The sequence below is a fragment of the Pinus tabuliformis genome, chromosome J (genome assembly GCF_031772625.1).
Source record: "Pinus tabuliformis cultivar Carrire ecotype Pingquan chromosome J, CPIR1, whole genome shotgun sequence".
NCBI classification, from domain to species: Eukaryota; Viridiplantae; Streptophyta; class Pinopsida; order Pinales; family Pinaceae; genus Pinus; species Pinus tabuliformis.
Genome location: NC_142295.1, coordinates 738,784,245 through 738,801,477, shown reverse-complemented (window position 1 = coordinate 738,801,477; position 17,233 = coordinate 738,784,245). Strand labels below are relative to the sequence as shown.

Genomic DNA, 17,233 nt, shown 5'->3' with positions numbered 1-17,233 from the left:
TAGTGAATTTAATACAACTATAGTCATTTCACTATTAGACATGACTTCTCCCAGATCTTGTAGTTGATCCTAGATCTCAAATATCCTCATAAAGTATGAGGTTATTCCATCTTCCCTAGACATATTCAGCTTGTAGAGTTCTTGCCTTAATGAGATGACTTCTCCAACAGTGCTTATGGAATACAATTCTACCAGTTTGTTATAGATGTCTTTTGAAGATTCGAGTTTAGATACATATGGGATGAGGGGATCCTTGATGGATTCAATGAGAATCCTTTGAGCCCTAATTTCCCCTTTCATATACTTGAGAAGAGCTTGAGCATCTTCCTCTCCTGTTTTTGTGATAGATCCTTTGGCATGATCCATGACCTCATTTTCAATAAGATTTAGATCTATTATTTTCGTCCCTGCAAGATAGTTTGAAGCCCCAACCAATTTGTTTCTCTCCTTGCAAAAAGACATTTTGACATATTCAAATAAGGTCATATACTTGATAGGATGCTCCTTTCTCCTTGTTGCTTCCTTGATGTTGATGATGATATAGAGAATAGAAAACTTCTTTTTGTTGAAGATAGTCTTCAAAAATGATTCTTGATCCCATAAAGAGTGAGATGACACTGCCTTTTGATCTAGATTCCTTTGGATGAATAGTCTTCAAAACACTTTCACTTGAGTAGATGTAGGGTTTTGGCCTTCTCCCTCTTGATGATGATCTCAATACTTCTTTGTAAACTTCTTTGATTTAGGGTTTTGACTTCAAGACGATCTTAGCTTTGATGCCTTCCTTTGAGATTTGATCCTTGAGTGTCCCTTGATAACACGCCCTCCCTTGACTTAGTCACTTTAGCTCCAATACCATGTTGAGAAATCTAGGGCATCGATATTAGGTGATTTCTCTTCTATTAGTAACTGCTTGTGAGTGCTTTTTACTTCTTTAGATTAGGATCTTCTTTTACTTACCAATGTATAAACCATAAAGAGACAAGAGACACAGAATATAGGCTATTAGCCAAGGCCAAAAACTCGCACTCTTTGAGAGGAAAACCTGAACAAATTCTTCTTATAGAGACTCCAATTGACGAATACCAAGACCAATAACCTTGACCTATCAGCCACTCCAAGACCAAGACACAAACCCTTCCTTCGTCTTTTTTACTAAGTCAAAATTAGTCAAACTTCCTTTATTGCTAATCTCGGTCGCTCTGAAATTCGGCCTTCTTTCATGGACTGGCAACTTTCGTACTTCAGCAATTCTGCACGTGTGAGGAGATGGAGAGGACATAGGCTACTATCCTCCTTCGCTTTACTAGAGTGCTTCTCTTAATGATCTCGGCTAGCATAGAAGGTGCCTTGTAGACCTTCTCGATGACTTTTTTAGGACTGATATATTACAGCAACAGCAACCCTAGATTATGCCACACATGTGAGGAGATAAGCCCTAAAAACAGTGCTAAAAACTTTAATCTTCTTCTTCCCTTCCTCGCTGGTTGGTAGGCTGCCTTATTGTGAACTTCGCACTCCCTTTTTCACTTCAGATTTCAACCGAATTGCAGACTTTCAGATGACCAAAATTTTGTGCTCTAAAATAGGTCGAGCTGCCTATTTATAGTGGTTGCTGCCTCATAATAAGCCGACATGACTTTTGGTGAACCGACATGTCCTTTTTATGAAGATGTTATCATTTATTTGAAACCGACCTGTAGGAGGATGCTTGTGCTTGTCTTGGAGGGTTGTTTGACACTTCTATTGACTCATATTCAAGTGTATCATGCCCAAAAAGGGTCTTTCATACATGACATTGACTAACTTTGACTTTTATGACAAGATTACTCAATCCTAAAGGCTCACAATGGGAGCCATTTCTAAAAATAAAATTCCTTGCTCATGAAACCCATGAGACAAGCATTACAATAATTTTATTTTTCTTTCTTTTCATCAATTACATTAAATCACAATTACACGTCATTATGAAGACCGGACCTAGTTACTTTTCAACACCTAGAGTGGCTGAAAGCTTGAGTCCATCTTAGTCCTACCCGGATAGGTTACCCTGGTCAAGTATCTAGTCTGCAGCACTAAGTGTGCTAGAGCCTAGAACTCTTCGTAGTTCATTTCATTTTGAGATCTTCCCTGTATGTAATTATGAATACCTCCCTAGTTAAGAGGGAGTGTTGAAGAATGTAACTAGTTTCGGTCTTCATAATTGTACTTGAGTCGTGATGTAATATATTTGTCAAAAGAAATTTTTATTATTATTAAATTGACTTATTAAAGCATGGGTTTCATGCTTGGGTCAATGGTCAATAGGTCAAAGCACCCATTGAGTGCTCTAGGATTTTTTTGAGTTAAAGTTAAAATTATTTTTGTAAGAGACCCTTCTTGGGCTCCTTAAGGTTTAGAAAGAAAAATATTTTATTGTCATATTCCTCCTCCATCAAGTTGGCCTCTTCAACAGTCTACAAGTCGGCCTCTTCAACAGTCTACAGGTCAGCCTTAACCAATTGACAAGTCGGCTTCTCCTATTATTCACATCAGCTCAATCACAGGCAGAAACAACTATATATACCTAGGTGAACTCGACCCCACCTGAAGCAGTCAAGTTCGTTACATTACAGAGCAGTTCAGATCTGCAACGAGACGGCGAAATTGCAGGAGTCGAAGTCTGCAACAGGACAACAAAACTACAGGAATCGAAATCTGCAACAAGACAGTGTAATTGCAGGAGAAGAAGATACAGTGATGGAACAGTGTAAATGCAGAACCGAATATGTGTTTGAGCAGCAAAATTGCAGTTAGTAATGGAGCAGTATAATCGAAGGTTCAAGTTTGTATTGGAGCAACTAAATTACAGAACTAAGGAGCTAAGGTATCACATCATTACAGGATCAAAGTATTAAGTATTGAACTGAGGTCTGAGGACAGAAGTAAGAGAAGTCTACAGAATTGAAGTTCTCTATTATCACAGGCACTGAGGAAGCCGAGGCTACATAAAGAAGGACAAGCATCTTGGTGAACTACTTGCCGTTGACTTATAAAGAAATGGACTAGCAGATGTGTTGTTTCTGAACAAGGCTGACTTGATGGATGGAAGGTGTTCTTGGTTTAGATAAATAGGGTCTTGGCTATCTCAACTTGATTTGAATCTACTGTTGGAAGAGTTTGACTGGGTTTTCCACTTCCTAGGGTTTTTTTCCCTGGCTAAGTGCCTACATCTGGTGTTCATTGTGTTTTTTGCATTTATTTGATGATAAGAACTCTAATATAATCAACATTAGACAAATGCAATATCACAAGTAAATGTCGAATCAGAGAAATCAAATGTAAATGTTGCCCTAATGGATTTCTCAACAATAACTATATGCTAGATCAAAGTACATCCTCACTCCACAATTGCTCTACTGATGGCAATGAAAACAGTTGATTTCCTGTCGTTTGCCTGATGGAAAATGGTCACAGTATCCTCAAAGCTCAATCTCCTCACTAACTTTTGTAGAATGACGGTTAAAAGACCAAAAAAACAGTTATAAGGCAAGTTTGATGAAACCATGGTGATAATTTACATCGACTCACAATAATTATTGAATTTATCACCACAATTTCGAAAGATGAAATTAACACCATAAATAGAGCCAATAATATCAGCTTTGGGAACAACTTGGAAAATATCCTGATGTCAACAATCTATTGCCAATAAATGTAACACTTAATTTATATTTCTGCTGTCATTATACAAATTTTACACTTAGATTGTGTTGAAAGACAAAATGAAAATATAGTACAATATGAGTTAATGCTCTCAAAGGAAAATATGCATGAATAAATAAAAATACATGTTTTAGTAACGAAGCTAATCTTTGAAAACTTTTTCCTATGCCAACATGGTAATAGACTAACACTTAAAGTTCCAGTGTGGAAAAAGTCGAGAAAAAATCGGGATTAAATCCTAAAATTCCGATTTTTTCAGCCAGCCAATTAAATTGGCCAACTTTTTGCCAACTTTTTCCCTCCTGAAAAAATTGGGAATAAATCGTAATACTCCTGATTTTATTGGGAGTCAACCCAAAAAGTTGTCCCTCCTTTCCCAGGCCGTAGATAAGAGGCCGAAAAGGGGAAAAAACACATTTGTTTGTTGTTTTTGCTCCCATTCGTCCCTGCGGAGAGAGTAGCTGTTTGCCATTGCCCAAGTGCTCAACGTGAGAGATTCAAAGTGTCGAATTGTTGTTGCCAGGTATGTATTTTAATCTCTCTTAGTTTTTGTTACACAAATGGCTTCTTAAATCTTTCTATAACTCTATTAATTTATTTTTATCTTATTTTTGCTTAGAATTTTGAATCAAAAAATTGTTTAGAATCTAGATTGGAGCAAAACTTCAACTTTCAAGAATCAAATTACAAAAATTCAAACCCTTGTTTAGTGAATCTGAGTGTGTTCAAGTGAGTGAGAAGAGGCATTTAAAATCTAAAATCAACAATTACATTTGTGTTTGCTTCTTATGTGATGTGAAATTTTTTATTTTTATCAAAAAAAAATTGTGCCTGGGTTCAAATTCAAGTTCAAAGTTTCAAACAAAATGCCAAGGCTTTTGGACCCTATTGGGAATATGGTGAACCTGATACTATACCCAAATCTAGGGAGGTCAATAGAATGTATTTGACTTGCAAGTTGTGTGGCAAGCATATGTCAGGAGGTATCAAAAGATTAAAATTCCATTTGGGGCAAATTCAGGGGCAAAATGTAGACCTTTGCCCAAATCCGTCTCCAGAAATCATCCAGCATGCCATTCAATTGTTGATAGATAAAGAGGAGGGCAAAGACACCAGGGCAGCACTAAAAATCTAACTTGTGGGGGCCACAAGAGTGGGGGGAAGTGAGAGTGGTTCTTCAGTATCACCTTCCACACCCATATGTCCCAACCCCTCATCTTTCTCAACTTTTTTTGTTCCTAGAACCACACCTGGTGCACAACCTAGCATCAAATCAACACTTAAAAAAAAACGAAAAGCCAGAAGCCGACAGGTTGGTCAATAAGTGTCTTCTATGGAGTGATGTTCCTTTCAACATTGCCAATACAAACCCATTCTACCAACCTATGTTTGATGGCGTTGTTGTTGTTGGCCTGGGGTACAAAGCCCCCACCTTTGCAAAATTGAGAGGGCCTCTTCTTCAAGATGAAAACACTGATTGCACTTCTAGATTGGAGGAGTTTAGGGCATCATGGGAACACATTGGATGCACAGTCATGTCAGATGGTTGGACTGACCAGAAGAGTAGGACCCTTCTTAACTTCTTGGTTAGTTGTCCCAAGGGGACAATGTTTATGAAATTTGTTGATGCATCTGCACACATTAAAGATGCACATTTATTATGTGAGTTGTTGGACATCTTCATTCAGGAAGTAGGCCCAAGAAATGTTGTCCAAGTCATAATGGACAACGCTGCAAATTATGTTGCAGCTAGCAAGTTGCTTATGGAGAGGTATCCTAACTTGTTTTGGACACCTTGTGCTGCTCATTGCATTGACTTGATGTTGGAGGATATAGGTAAGATTCCTATTGTGAGGGATATTATTGAATCATCCAAGAGCATAACAAAATTTATATATAATCATGCATCTGTGCTTAGCTTGATGAGAAGATTCACCAACAACAAAGAGTTGGTGTGTCCTACCATTACACGATTTGCCACTACTTTCATATCTCTTCAGTGTTTGTTGAATTCTATGTGGGATGTGAAGAGCATGTTTCTTTCACCGGATTGGCATGCTTTATCTATTAGCCGCAAACCAGAGGGAGAGGGCATATGCAGACTAGTTTCATATGATCAGAGCTTTTGGTCAGGAGTAGAAGAGGTGTGTGCCATTTCAGAACCTTTGGTAAGGGTTCTTCGGTTGGTTGATAGAGACAAGCCCGCAATGGGCTACTTGTATGAGGCCATTGATAGGGCTAAAGAAGCCATTTGTGCTTATTATGAAGATAAGGGAGACGAGGTGTTAGAGAAACAACGGGTCATATGGAGAGTGCTTGATGAGCGATGGAACAATACCCTCTATTGCCCTATTCATGCTGCAGGTATCTACCTCAACCCCGCATTTTCATATGCCTGTGGTTTCAGATTTGATGCCGAGGTGATGGATGGATTCTTCACTTGTGTTGAGAGGATGGTGGCATCTGAGCAAGAAAGTGAAGATATTTCTAAAGAAATGGAGGTATATAGGATGGGAGATGGCACATTTGGTTTTACCATGGCTATTAAGAATAGGATGACCAAAATGCCAGGTAAGCTTCAGTTTGTTTCAAACTTTCAAGTTTAAAATTTCAACTTTTTTTTTGTATGTTTCTCGTTTTTCTTTTAACTTGTAGATGCTTGGTGGACAAGCTATGGTGGCAGAGTACCCCATCTCCAAAAGCTTGCCATTCGAGTGCTCAGCCAAACATGCAGTTCCTCTGGGTGTGAGCGCAACTGGAGTGTATTTGACAAAATATACAGCAAAAAGCGCAATAGGTAAAAAAAAATTCAAAATAAATTTTTTGAATTCATTTGATTATTTTTAATATTTAAATTTTAGACTTTCTAAGTACTAATTTACAATCAATGACCCTAATACAGATTGGAGTCCCAACGCTTCAATGACATGGTCTACGTCTACTACAATCTTCGATTGTGGATGAGACAACTTCAGAAACCTCCTGATGTGGAAGCCATCTCATTGGACAATATTGATACCATTGTTGCATGGAGGGTCGAGACTGAGAGGCCGACCATGGACTCGATCCCTGATTGGTTAGATGTGGATCCAGAGGAGGTAGCAGTTGCAGGGGAGGGAGATCCAGAGGTAGAGGAGGAGGCAGAGCTGGATGAGGATGATGAGGAGGAGGTGACACCATCTAGGATGGGCAGCAGCAGCATAGGACAGAGGCCACCTCTTTTATCGACTTCTAGAGGACAACTGAGTCCATTTGTATTTCCAGGGGTTGGGCCTTCTTCCTCTAGAGGAAAAGGCAAAGCCATTCCCTATTCCCGTAAAAGGGGCAAAGGATCTCAGTGACTGATTACTTTATGACATGTAGATGACTCATGATATACATTTATTATATTTTTTGTTGATATTTTGACTCTTGAGAGTTGAGACTCAGACAAGACTCAAGATTCAGGAGTTGATTCACTATTTTGATATGTGATGTAGCACTAGACTTCATATACATATTATATATTAGCTTTCTTTACATGTTTATGTGGAAATGCATTTATTTGATGTTGTGGATACTCTAGATGCTAAAAAAATAAAAATAAAAATGAATATTTTTGTATTTTTTTAATTTTGCCGACTTTTTCAAAAAACTCCCGACTTTAACTAGTTTTTCAATTTTTGGACCCTTGCCGATTTAATCCCGACTTTGACTTTTTCGACATTGCTTAAAACACATAAAAATGAAGGAAGGTAAATGGAGGGGGCAGGCTACCTCCATGATAAGAAGCTTTGCTCTCAATGCATCAGCATTGTTTGGATCAACTATAAATTCAGCCATTGTATCTCCAGTGAAAGCAATTTCTGGTGATATCAGTGTGTCTGTGATCTGCTATTCAATTGCAACTTTCAATAACTAATGCCAACATGAAAATAATAAAAAAATGGAAATAATCATGTCATTCTAGTGAATAACAAAATGACTGTTGATCATAAATCCAGGAACTACAGTATTCCAACACGAGAGATGTTTAAAGAAAACTTCAGATTGCACAGACATACCTCCACACCTGAGAACTTCAAATTCTTGATATCGTTTGCTGCACGACCAAGATACTCCTTCTTTAGTTTCTGCTTTACAGAATAGATGATATATCCCTAAATTCGTTCAACAACAAAAAGAGCTTACAAATTTTCCATTGTGCTGGTGGGAAATAATAGATAGAAACCACACCAAAGTAACAAAACCCTACCTGGCTTGGTATAACATGATAGGTCTTAAATGGCCTGACCAGAAGGTCCCTCCTTATCTGATATTCCTCACCTGCAGACAGGACTGATAACTAAGCACCTACCCATAGTTAAACCACTTTGTTTTTTAATAATTTTGGGTTATATATGAAAGGAAAAATGTCCAGAGCATACCAACATTCAACCCTACTAGATTGTGATTCAGCTCTGAATGATCCATTGCTCTGTGAACTTCAAACAACTTCTCTACATGTTCTTTTATGTCTGCCGGCACAAAAATTGTTGGGGGCCTCATGTTGTATAGACCCCGAGTTGCAACATACATTGGAAGTCCACCCTGATATTTTATCAAACATGAAAAATGGTTATTCTAAAACCTGAGTCCTTAAAAACACTATAAATGAATTTATAATAGCTCTCAATTCATTTATTCAGGATTTTATATTACAATCATGATTACAGCAATCCCAATTAACACTACTTTAAACAAATGGTATGTTGGACCCCTGGGTTCACACAAAATAACATTAAAGCTTGGTCCATCAAAGAGCTCAACATGGCAACCATTTGATCCAAGCACAACCACAGATATCCAGCACACAACCTCACATGTGCCAGAAAGGGCTGACCCTCTGTTCTGACCTTCTCCAATACACCAACCCCTACACACCAAAACCTCAACACCATTCGGCAAATTGGCAGAGAAAATGCTAGGGGAGCCAGGTTTTAGCTTGCACATACACTTCAGCAGTCTACACATGCCCACTTCACTCTGTGCACAGACTTCAGCAGCCTACATGCACCCACCTCACGAGTCTATGCACACACTTCACCAGCCTTGGCATGCCCGCCTTACTAGTCTACATGCACACCAGGAATGCTTATCATTGCCATGGCCATTTACACATGCACATCAGCAGCAGCACGTGGTGCACCAAGAGGAAAAATGGTTACAAATCAAAACCGCCTTCAGCAACTTAACAGACATTCTTGCAACTGGAATGCATTCCCATGCATAGTGTGTATGATGCAAAGCATAGCAACAGAACATCTTTTCCTTGTTGCTCTCTTTCAGAGCATTGTTCTGAATTGTTTTCTGCACATTTTTTTCCTGCTTTCTGTGCCCATAATTTAACCAGTCCAACATGTCTGAGTTGTCCTCCGATTTGCATCCTAGAATCAGATCCCCATGATTAACAAACAAAACATTGTAGGCAAACGTCCTTCCTTTCTTTTTTTGCTTTTATTCCTTCCAAATCGAAAGTCTTAAAAACAATAAAGCTTCAATAAATTCAAAACTTGATTAAATGCAACTTGTAAACAGAGACAAAAGAGGGGTAGATCTAGTGGTTACTAGTAATGTTTGTAGCCTTGCAGGCAAAATACAAGACACAGTTCATTTTTTGTTAATTCACATCATTTCTACATACAGCCCCATTTTGTATACAGGCTCAAGGGTCAATCAGGATAACCTGGAAATACCAATCCAAGGAACCAGAGCTCTCCACCTACAGAGCCATCTAATCATCACCAGCTTTGAAAGTAATAGCAAGAGAAAGAAAAACATACAAAGCAATCAAACACAAGAATCCGAATGTGGGTGGATTGACCACCACAAAATAAATGTCAATTCTTAGTTTGCCAGACAGACAAGTGGAGAGCTGCAATAGGAATATGTTTGTATTGGAAATATCAGGGATTTACACTTATGAAGGTCAGGCCAACCAAGTCAAACAGTCTTATCCACAAATGCCACATCATTGATCAATGGATTAGCCATCAATTAACCCCTTATCACTAACATGATAACATCCCCCCTTAATATTTATTTGGGGCCAATTACAATTTACATCACAAAAAAACATCACATCATAGAAAATTGAGACTGAAATCCCCTCTAAATTTTACAAATTTGACCCCACATAGAGTCTCCGCTTCTAAAATATTCAAGCTGCACATCTCCATTTTGAATCGATTCTTGGATATGGTAATGATGGATCTCAATAGGCTTGGTACTGCCATGATAAACTGGATTCTTTGACAAGTGTATATTACTTTGGTTGTCACAAAAAGATAATGGTCAACCGTTGTGGAAGATTCATTACACCAAGTATCATCTTCAACCAAATGGCTTCAAAGTTCACAGGTTGCTCCAACAAATAATAATAATAATCTAATTTTAAAGTCACAACCAAGCTAGACACCAAATTGGTGTATGACTAAGTCACCTGGCACAATGACATGGGACATTGTTAAAATTGGCAACCAGGGCCAAACTCCATGTGGGTCATCTTATTAATGGAAGCTGAGATTTTTCTTGGATCCCTCTCATCGAGAGGTGTAGGATTGATCTAAAGATCATCCGATTCCGATAAGTATTCATGGAGATATGAATTTATTTGTGTTATGGAACAATTCGTCAAGGTCGGCCAGCAACCAAATAAACCCCACTTGTGCTCAACGTTTTAGTATAAATAGAGGTGGCCTTCAAGTCATTTCAACACACTTGGGATCTCTTTCTCTCTACTTGTCTTTGGGTTTTAATAGGAGGAGAGATCCTAAGGGATAACACTGCCCTAATCCAAAGGGTAGAAGCTGGAACTGCCGGGAATAGTCGGGACTGCCGGAACTGCCAGGAACTGCCGAAACTGCTGGGAACTATTGGAATTACTAAGACTGTCGGAACTGTCGAGCACTGCCGGGACTGCCGGAATTGCCGAGAAAAGCCGGAACTGCCGGAACTGTCAAAAACTGCCGGGAAAAGCCGAAACTGGCGGAAACTGCCAGGAAAAACCGGAAAAGCCGGAACTACCAGGAAAAGCCAGAACTGTCGGAAGCTACTGGAACTGCCGAGGAAAGTTGGAACTGCTAGAACTGTTGGGAAAAGCCGAAACTGCCGAAACTGTCGGGAATAGCCAGAATTGTAAGATAATCTTCGGCAAAATCACATAGCGAATCTTTTGTCGACGCGTTTCGAACCAACTAGTGTGGTTCATCGTCAGGACAAGTTGAAGAACCAATCTAGCTTAGCGTGAATAAATAGAGTGTGCAGAGATCCCAACGGCTACATTTCTAATGGCTAATTTGACCAAGAGACCCTGGTCAAACTACTAAAAAATTGCCAGAATAGCCAGAATTGCCGGAACTGCCAGAACTATCGGGAACTGCCAGAACTGCTGGGAATAGTCAAAATTGTCGGAACTGTAGAAACTGTCGGGAATAGCCGGAACTACGGGGAACAGCCAAAACTGCCAGAACAGCCGGGAAAGTTGACGCAGAGTGCAGAAGCCGGAACTGCCAGAACTGTCGGGAATAGCCGGAATTGCCGGGAATAGCCGAAATTGCCGAAAATGCCAGAATACCCCAAGCATCTGTCTCCGAAGGAGAGCAGCATGCAAGGGACAACTAATTAACATTGGGACAGTTGTATGGTACTTAGCAACAAATACACCAAGCATGCAATGTTACAGCTAACATGCAAGGGACAGCTGGCATGGAACAACAAGCATGCAAAGGACAACAAGCATGCTAGGGACAACAATCAAGCAAGATGCAGCCAGCACATAGATCAATATGGCAACATGGTGCAATAATGGCACATAATGCAGTACAGTGATGGGTACAGTCATGATAAATGAAGCATGATGAGATGCAGCATAGTGATGATGGGTGCAGCACGGTGAGGTGCAGCATGATGACGAAATGCAGCACAACGATAGGTGAAGGAGTCACCTTGGAGAATCAGTTGAAGCAGCATGTCTTCAACTGACTCATGTATCATCTTCTTAGTGATGATCTATGCTCTTATCTAGATAAGTCAAAGTGTTGACTTCCGTTGTAAACGTGCTATCTCTCTCTCTCTCTGCTGAACTATTGAAAAACATATAAGAAGAATTGATCAAGGGTTTCCCCACATTAGGGTTTGTCCCTGGCTAGCGCCACATCTTGTATCCTCTTGTCTTGGCTTGTCTTCTGCGATTTATGTTTATGTTCTATTTGCAGTTTACTTTAATGCTGATGTGATTGCTAATCTAGAAAAGGTATTGAGCTAAATATGAAAATTGAAATAAATTTCTCTAAGCATAGAACATACCTAAAATTAACATGGTATCAGAGCTGAGGTGAAGACAATGCCCAAGCAAGAGTGAAATAGCAATCACTGAAGACTGTTGGGAAAGGACAAAAGTATTAGTGGATTCCTCATCCCTCTTCAAATTCACCGAGGGTGAAGTCGAAGTAGAGAATATTATCAAAATAGCGCAGCAGAAGTTTCTGATGGCCTACCTAAAAATCACTTCATTGGGAAGTTCGAATCTAAGGGTGGAAGGAAAGGCAGATGCCTTGGTTGCAATAAGTTCGGCCATTATGCGAAGGAGTGTCCGAATGGCAGAGACACGTCTCTTGATGAAGATAACAATCATTCCAGGGACATCTTCAATGATCAAAGGAATGACAGGTAATGCAGGTCATCAAGGAAATGGCCGACTCTTCAAAGAAAGCAAGTAACCTTAGGCACTTCATCGGATAGAAAGGTGCACTCTCTAATTTGGTAGAGATGGAAATAATCGTGGGATTATACTTGGAGCCAATGCCACCTATCCCGGAAAGGTTGTAGGGAATGTTACCCCTCAATTGAATGAGGGTAACTTGATTCATTTACAGAATCTCTTTTATGTACCTAATTGCAAGAAGAACGTGGTGTCCATTTCAGCAATGGAAGTCAAAGGTTACGAGGTGGCACTCATCAATGGAAAGGTACGTGTTTGAAAATAGAATATTCAAAGATGTTTTTGAGTTCAAGGTTGTATCAAGTTGCAGGAAGTCCACTGGGGACCACGTCCATTGACACATAGCACCGGAGGTCTGTGAGTCAGATGGTGACAGGGATGCCTGAATTCATAAGAGTATTGTCACATTTATTAGACCCTTATTGGGCTTTTGTATCATGTAAAGAAAAAAAAAATTGAGTCAAAAATGTCATTTGTCGCTTGTTCACAAAGTCAACCCTATCTTGATGAAATCATCCCATATTAGGGCTATTCAACCCAGCAAAAGTAGTATAAATAGAAGTGGAGCTCAACCTATTAGGCATCATCTCATTCACAAGTTCGATTTGCAATTCAAGAGCAAGAAAAAGAGAGTGAAGTCAAGGAGAAGATAGAAGTTAAGGAAGACCAAATCGAAGTTCTTGGGGATCTCTATCTCACACATGTGAGTTTTCTAGGGTTTATGGGCAAATTGCAGGGGCCAAAATTTTTGAAGTAGTTGCAAGTCCGAAATTTTGTAGCTGGGGGGGCAAAATTCTAGATTGAAGCTGCAATTGAGAAGCTGACACTTGGAGACTTTGGCAGAGTTCATCTACTTGAAGGAAGGGTTGACTTGGTGATTGGAGGAGGTCTTTGTCTAAGTCAAAAGGGTCTTATATTGTCTCATTTTGATCGAATCTACTAATGGAAGAGTTTGACTGGGTTTTCCCTTGAGTGCGAGGTTTTTCCCTAGCTGAGTGCCTATATCTTGTGTTCCTTGTTCTTGTGATCTTCATGCACTTTTGATTTGGTAATTGCTTGATGAAAGATAATATAATTAAGAAGTAAAAGAAGCCAACACACATCACAAGTAATTATCAAGAAAAGAGGAATCAAACCCTAATATCTACATGCATTGATTTCTCAACATGGTATTAAAGCTAAGGTGAAGGAAGGACTATTTGAAGATCACTTTATCAGCTATCATTTGAAGGAAGAAAAGCAATCTTGGAAGAAAAGATCACTCTCTCAATGGCAAGATATTTGAAGATGGGACTCAATCTCTTGAAAATTACAGGAAGCTTTGTTGGAAAGATCATCTACAATCTATCTAGGAGAGTCAAGAGTGGAGGATTCTTGGTTGCACTTACAGGTACACTTGATGATGACAATGCATGGATTATTGATAGTGGAGCCTCAAGACACATGACAGGAGAAAGTGGACAACTACATACATTATCAAGAGGATCATCATCCCATTCAGTGGAGCTTGGAGACAACAATAGCTATGAAGTCAAAGGCCTTGGATCTACATCTTTGAAGCTAGAAGGTGGAGGAAAGCTACATCTCAACAACATTCTCTATGTTCCAAGTTTGAAAAAGAATTTACTTTCCATTTCTTGTTTAGAAGATAAAGGAGATAGGGTTGTTGCTTTTGTGGATGGTAAAGTTTTGGTTTTGGGAAAGGATTATTGGTATTCGTAAAGGAAGATTATATAGAATCATAACACCATCTCCTCAAGCCCTTGTTCACATGGAAATCAGCCCCGTCGAACTTTGGCATAGAAGCTATAGTTTTAAAACCCAGACTCAGATTCGGAACCGGCCGAGGGTCGACTCCGACTCGGACTTTGACTTGGTATCGACTCGGCCTAGTTGACTTGAATGACTCGGTCATTGTAAAAAATACATTAAATATTTATTTTATTATGAAAGAACATATTTTTAAAGATTTTTCATTCATGTTTCTAGACTCAAAGTTTCAGAATATAGAGAGAAGACAACATATGATCAAAGTATCCTCATGAATATATCTTTTATATCAAAATGGCACCCAATGCACTATCCAATACATGTAATATATAGATATCAAAACAAAAACACATAACTAAGGAGGCTCTAAATGGCCTCTACAACAAAACATCACTAGACACTACTGCTAGACAAGGCAAGATCATCTAGCTCAGACTCTGAATCAGAGTCGGACGGGGAAACCCATAGCTCTTCCTCTTCATCAAGGTCTCCAACTGCAACTATAGAAGTAGTAGCACTAGCAGTAGCTTCTCGCTAAGATAGACGAGTTATGCGCCTGCGTCGTGGCTGAGTAAAGGAAGTGCCTGCAGTTGGAGGAGCTGGGGCTACACTAGTGGATCTGCATTTAACTTAACAGTGTGTAATGCATCCATCTCTAAATCAAAATCAACACCAAATCCTCATCAAGGTCAAACTCTACTAGTTGAGTCTCCACTACCCAAGCTAAGGATGGATCAATGTATTCCAACACAATAGGATCTGTATCAAGTCTTTTGTCCAGCAATTGGTTGCATCTTAGCCGGATGTTGTATTGGACATAGACTAGATCATTTAACCGTTTTTGTTCTAAACGGTTTCTCTTCTTCATGTGAATCCTCTCAAAGACAGACCAATTGCGCTCACACCTAGAAGCACTGCAAGTTTGACTCAAAATACGGATTGCAAACTTCTGCAATTGAGGACATTGGCTACCAAATGCCTCCCACCATTGTGCTGCAAAAAACATAGTTGTGTAATGAGTTAGTTCAACAAATTATATCCAACTTTCAAATTATAAACAATTTATCAAAAGAATTTGAAAATTGAAATTGTTTACCTAGCTCATTTGCTTCCCTTGCAATCTTTGCTAGGTTCGTGCTAAAGGTACCAATCATTCTACTGAAAGAAGTGATCTGTCGATGTATCTCCAACTGCTCACTCTCATCAAGGACCATGCGCTCAAGGCACTCAATCAATCCATCTCTCACCTCCCCAATCAAAGCTTCTCCCACCAGAGCTTTATAATGATACCTTGGGTTCAGAAAAAACCTAGCTGCATGTATAGGGCGATGGAGTTGATTGTTCCATCTTTGATCAATAATTTCCCAAATGGGCTCATACTTAGCCACTCTATCCTTGTATGTTGCCTTCATTTTCTCCTTTGCTTGATCCATAGCCTCATAAATGAAACCCAAAGACAATCTTTCCCCATCCACCAATCGCAACACCTTAACTAGTGGCTCAACAACTTTCACTATATATGCTGCCTTTTTCCAAAATATGTCTAGTGTTGGCATGCCTAACAAGATCCTTGTCCCCTGTGTTTTTCCTCATCAAGCTCAAAATCCATGAGTGATTGTATATAAAATTTATTCTGCTTTTGGCATCCTCTATAGTGTTCCTGATCCAATCTATTTTACCAATATCCTCAAGCATGAGGTCTATGCAATGTGCAACACATGGGATCCAAAAGAGGGTTTTGTGTTTTTCCTCTAACATTTTACAAGCAAGAACATAGTTAGAGGCATTATCTGTGATGATATGAACAAAATTAGCCACCCCCACCTCTTCAACAACCTCATTCAAAAGCTGAAACAATAAGTCTGCATCTTTCACCTTATCAGATGCATCAACTAATTTTAGAAACATGGTTCCCTGTGGGCAAAATATAAGAAAATGTATAATAGTGTGGTTCCTTTCATCAGTCCATCCATATAACATGATGGTACATCCTATTTTCACCCACGGGCTTTTGAAATCTTTCAAATATTCTTCAATGGACATAACCTCTTTTTGCAAAAGAGATCCCCTTAATACTTGCATAGTAGGGCCTTTGAAGCCCTTGCCAGCAAGAAATATGGCATCCAGATTCAAACATAGGTTCATAATATGGTGAACAGACAGCATTGAAGGGGATATCATCATCTTACCACCATCTAAATATGTAATCAGATGTAGTTTCTCTCAATTCTTTCTTCCAATGGTCATCTAAAGTAGGTTGGATTTTACCTCTATTAGCTTGAGGACCATGTTGCACTATCAGAGGGAGAGGAGGGTGTGACTGTGAAATAACTTTTGATATTGTTGTCGCGCAGATTGACACGACAACGCTCAGACCGGGGGCTGTCACCCTGATCCCCGATCCCTCCGTTTAAGCCTGTCTCCCGCGGCTAAGGGGGGTAGACCCTATGATACGACGAAGACCAACTGTCGACCAGCTGGTTGGGAGACACGATATGATAAGCACTAGATGGATTTAGAAATGAAAAGACCAGTGCCTTATGGAGTAAATTTTTTATCGTTTTAATTACCAGATACTGCAGAAATATGATCTCATTAGGAGCAATCATTTATCATCAAAGCCTGAGCGAAAATTAACTTTTATCAAATGCGAGAAAAATGCTTAACGACTTAGTGATATTCCAGCAAATTAAGATTTTGAGAGATAAAGTGCTTTGAATAATAATAACAAGAGACCACATTCATGCAATTAACCATCAGATGAAAATTTGAATCAGATTAAACACCAATTCCCACGTTAAAATTTTCAACCTCAGCATAAAAGATGAAACATAGGTAATTCCCGAGCCAAGACTGAAACTGGCAAAAATATCCCACAATATTTTTTATGATTTTCAGGCAAAAAATTAAAACAAAAATTCCTAAATAAAATTAATCTAAAACTTAACTGCATAAAAATTAAACTAAGCCTAAAAAAATTTTATAAATCTTTTTTTATTTTTTTTTTATTTTTTATAT

General features: G+C 39.1%; 1 protein-coding gene across 2 annotated transcripts in view; it reads right to left on the bottom strand.

Moving 5' to 3' along the window:
* LOC149228837 (tRNase Z TRZ1-like) overlaps positions 1-17,233 on the bottom strand; it is a 146,365-nt gene that overhangs the window by 76,213 nt on the left and 52,919 nt on the right. The window contains exons 2-5 of one of the 2 annotated variants that reach the window (XM_089378390.1): positions 8,112-8,274; positions 7,940-8,010; positions 7,749-7,844; positions 7,462-7,575 (exon numbers count right to left, since the gene is read on the bottom strand). In XM_089378390.1, the coding sequence (XP_089234516.1) occupies positions 7,462-7,575; positions 7,749-7,844; positions 7,940-8,010; positions 8,112-8,274 (444 nt within the window). The remainder of the gene's footprint in view (positions 1-7,461; positions 7,576-7,748; positions 7,845-7,939; positions 8,011-8,111; positions 8,275-17,233) is intronic. The other variant, XM_089378391.1, reaches the window with a different exon arrangement.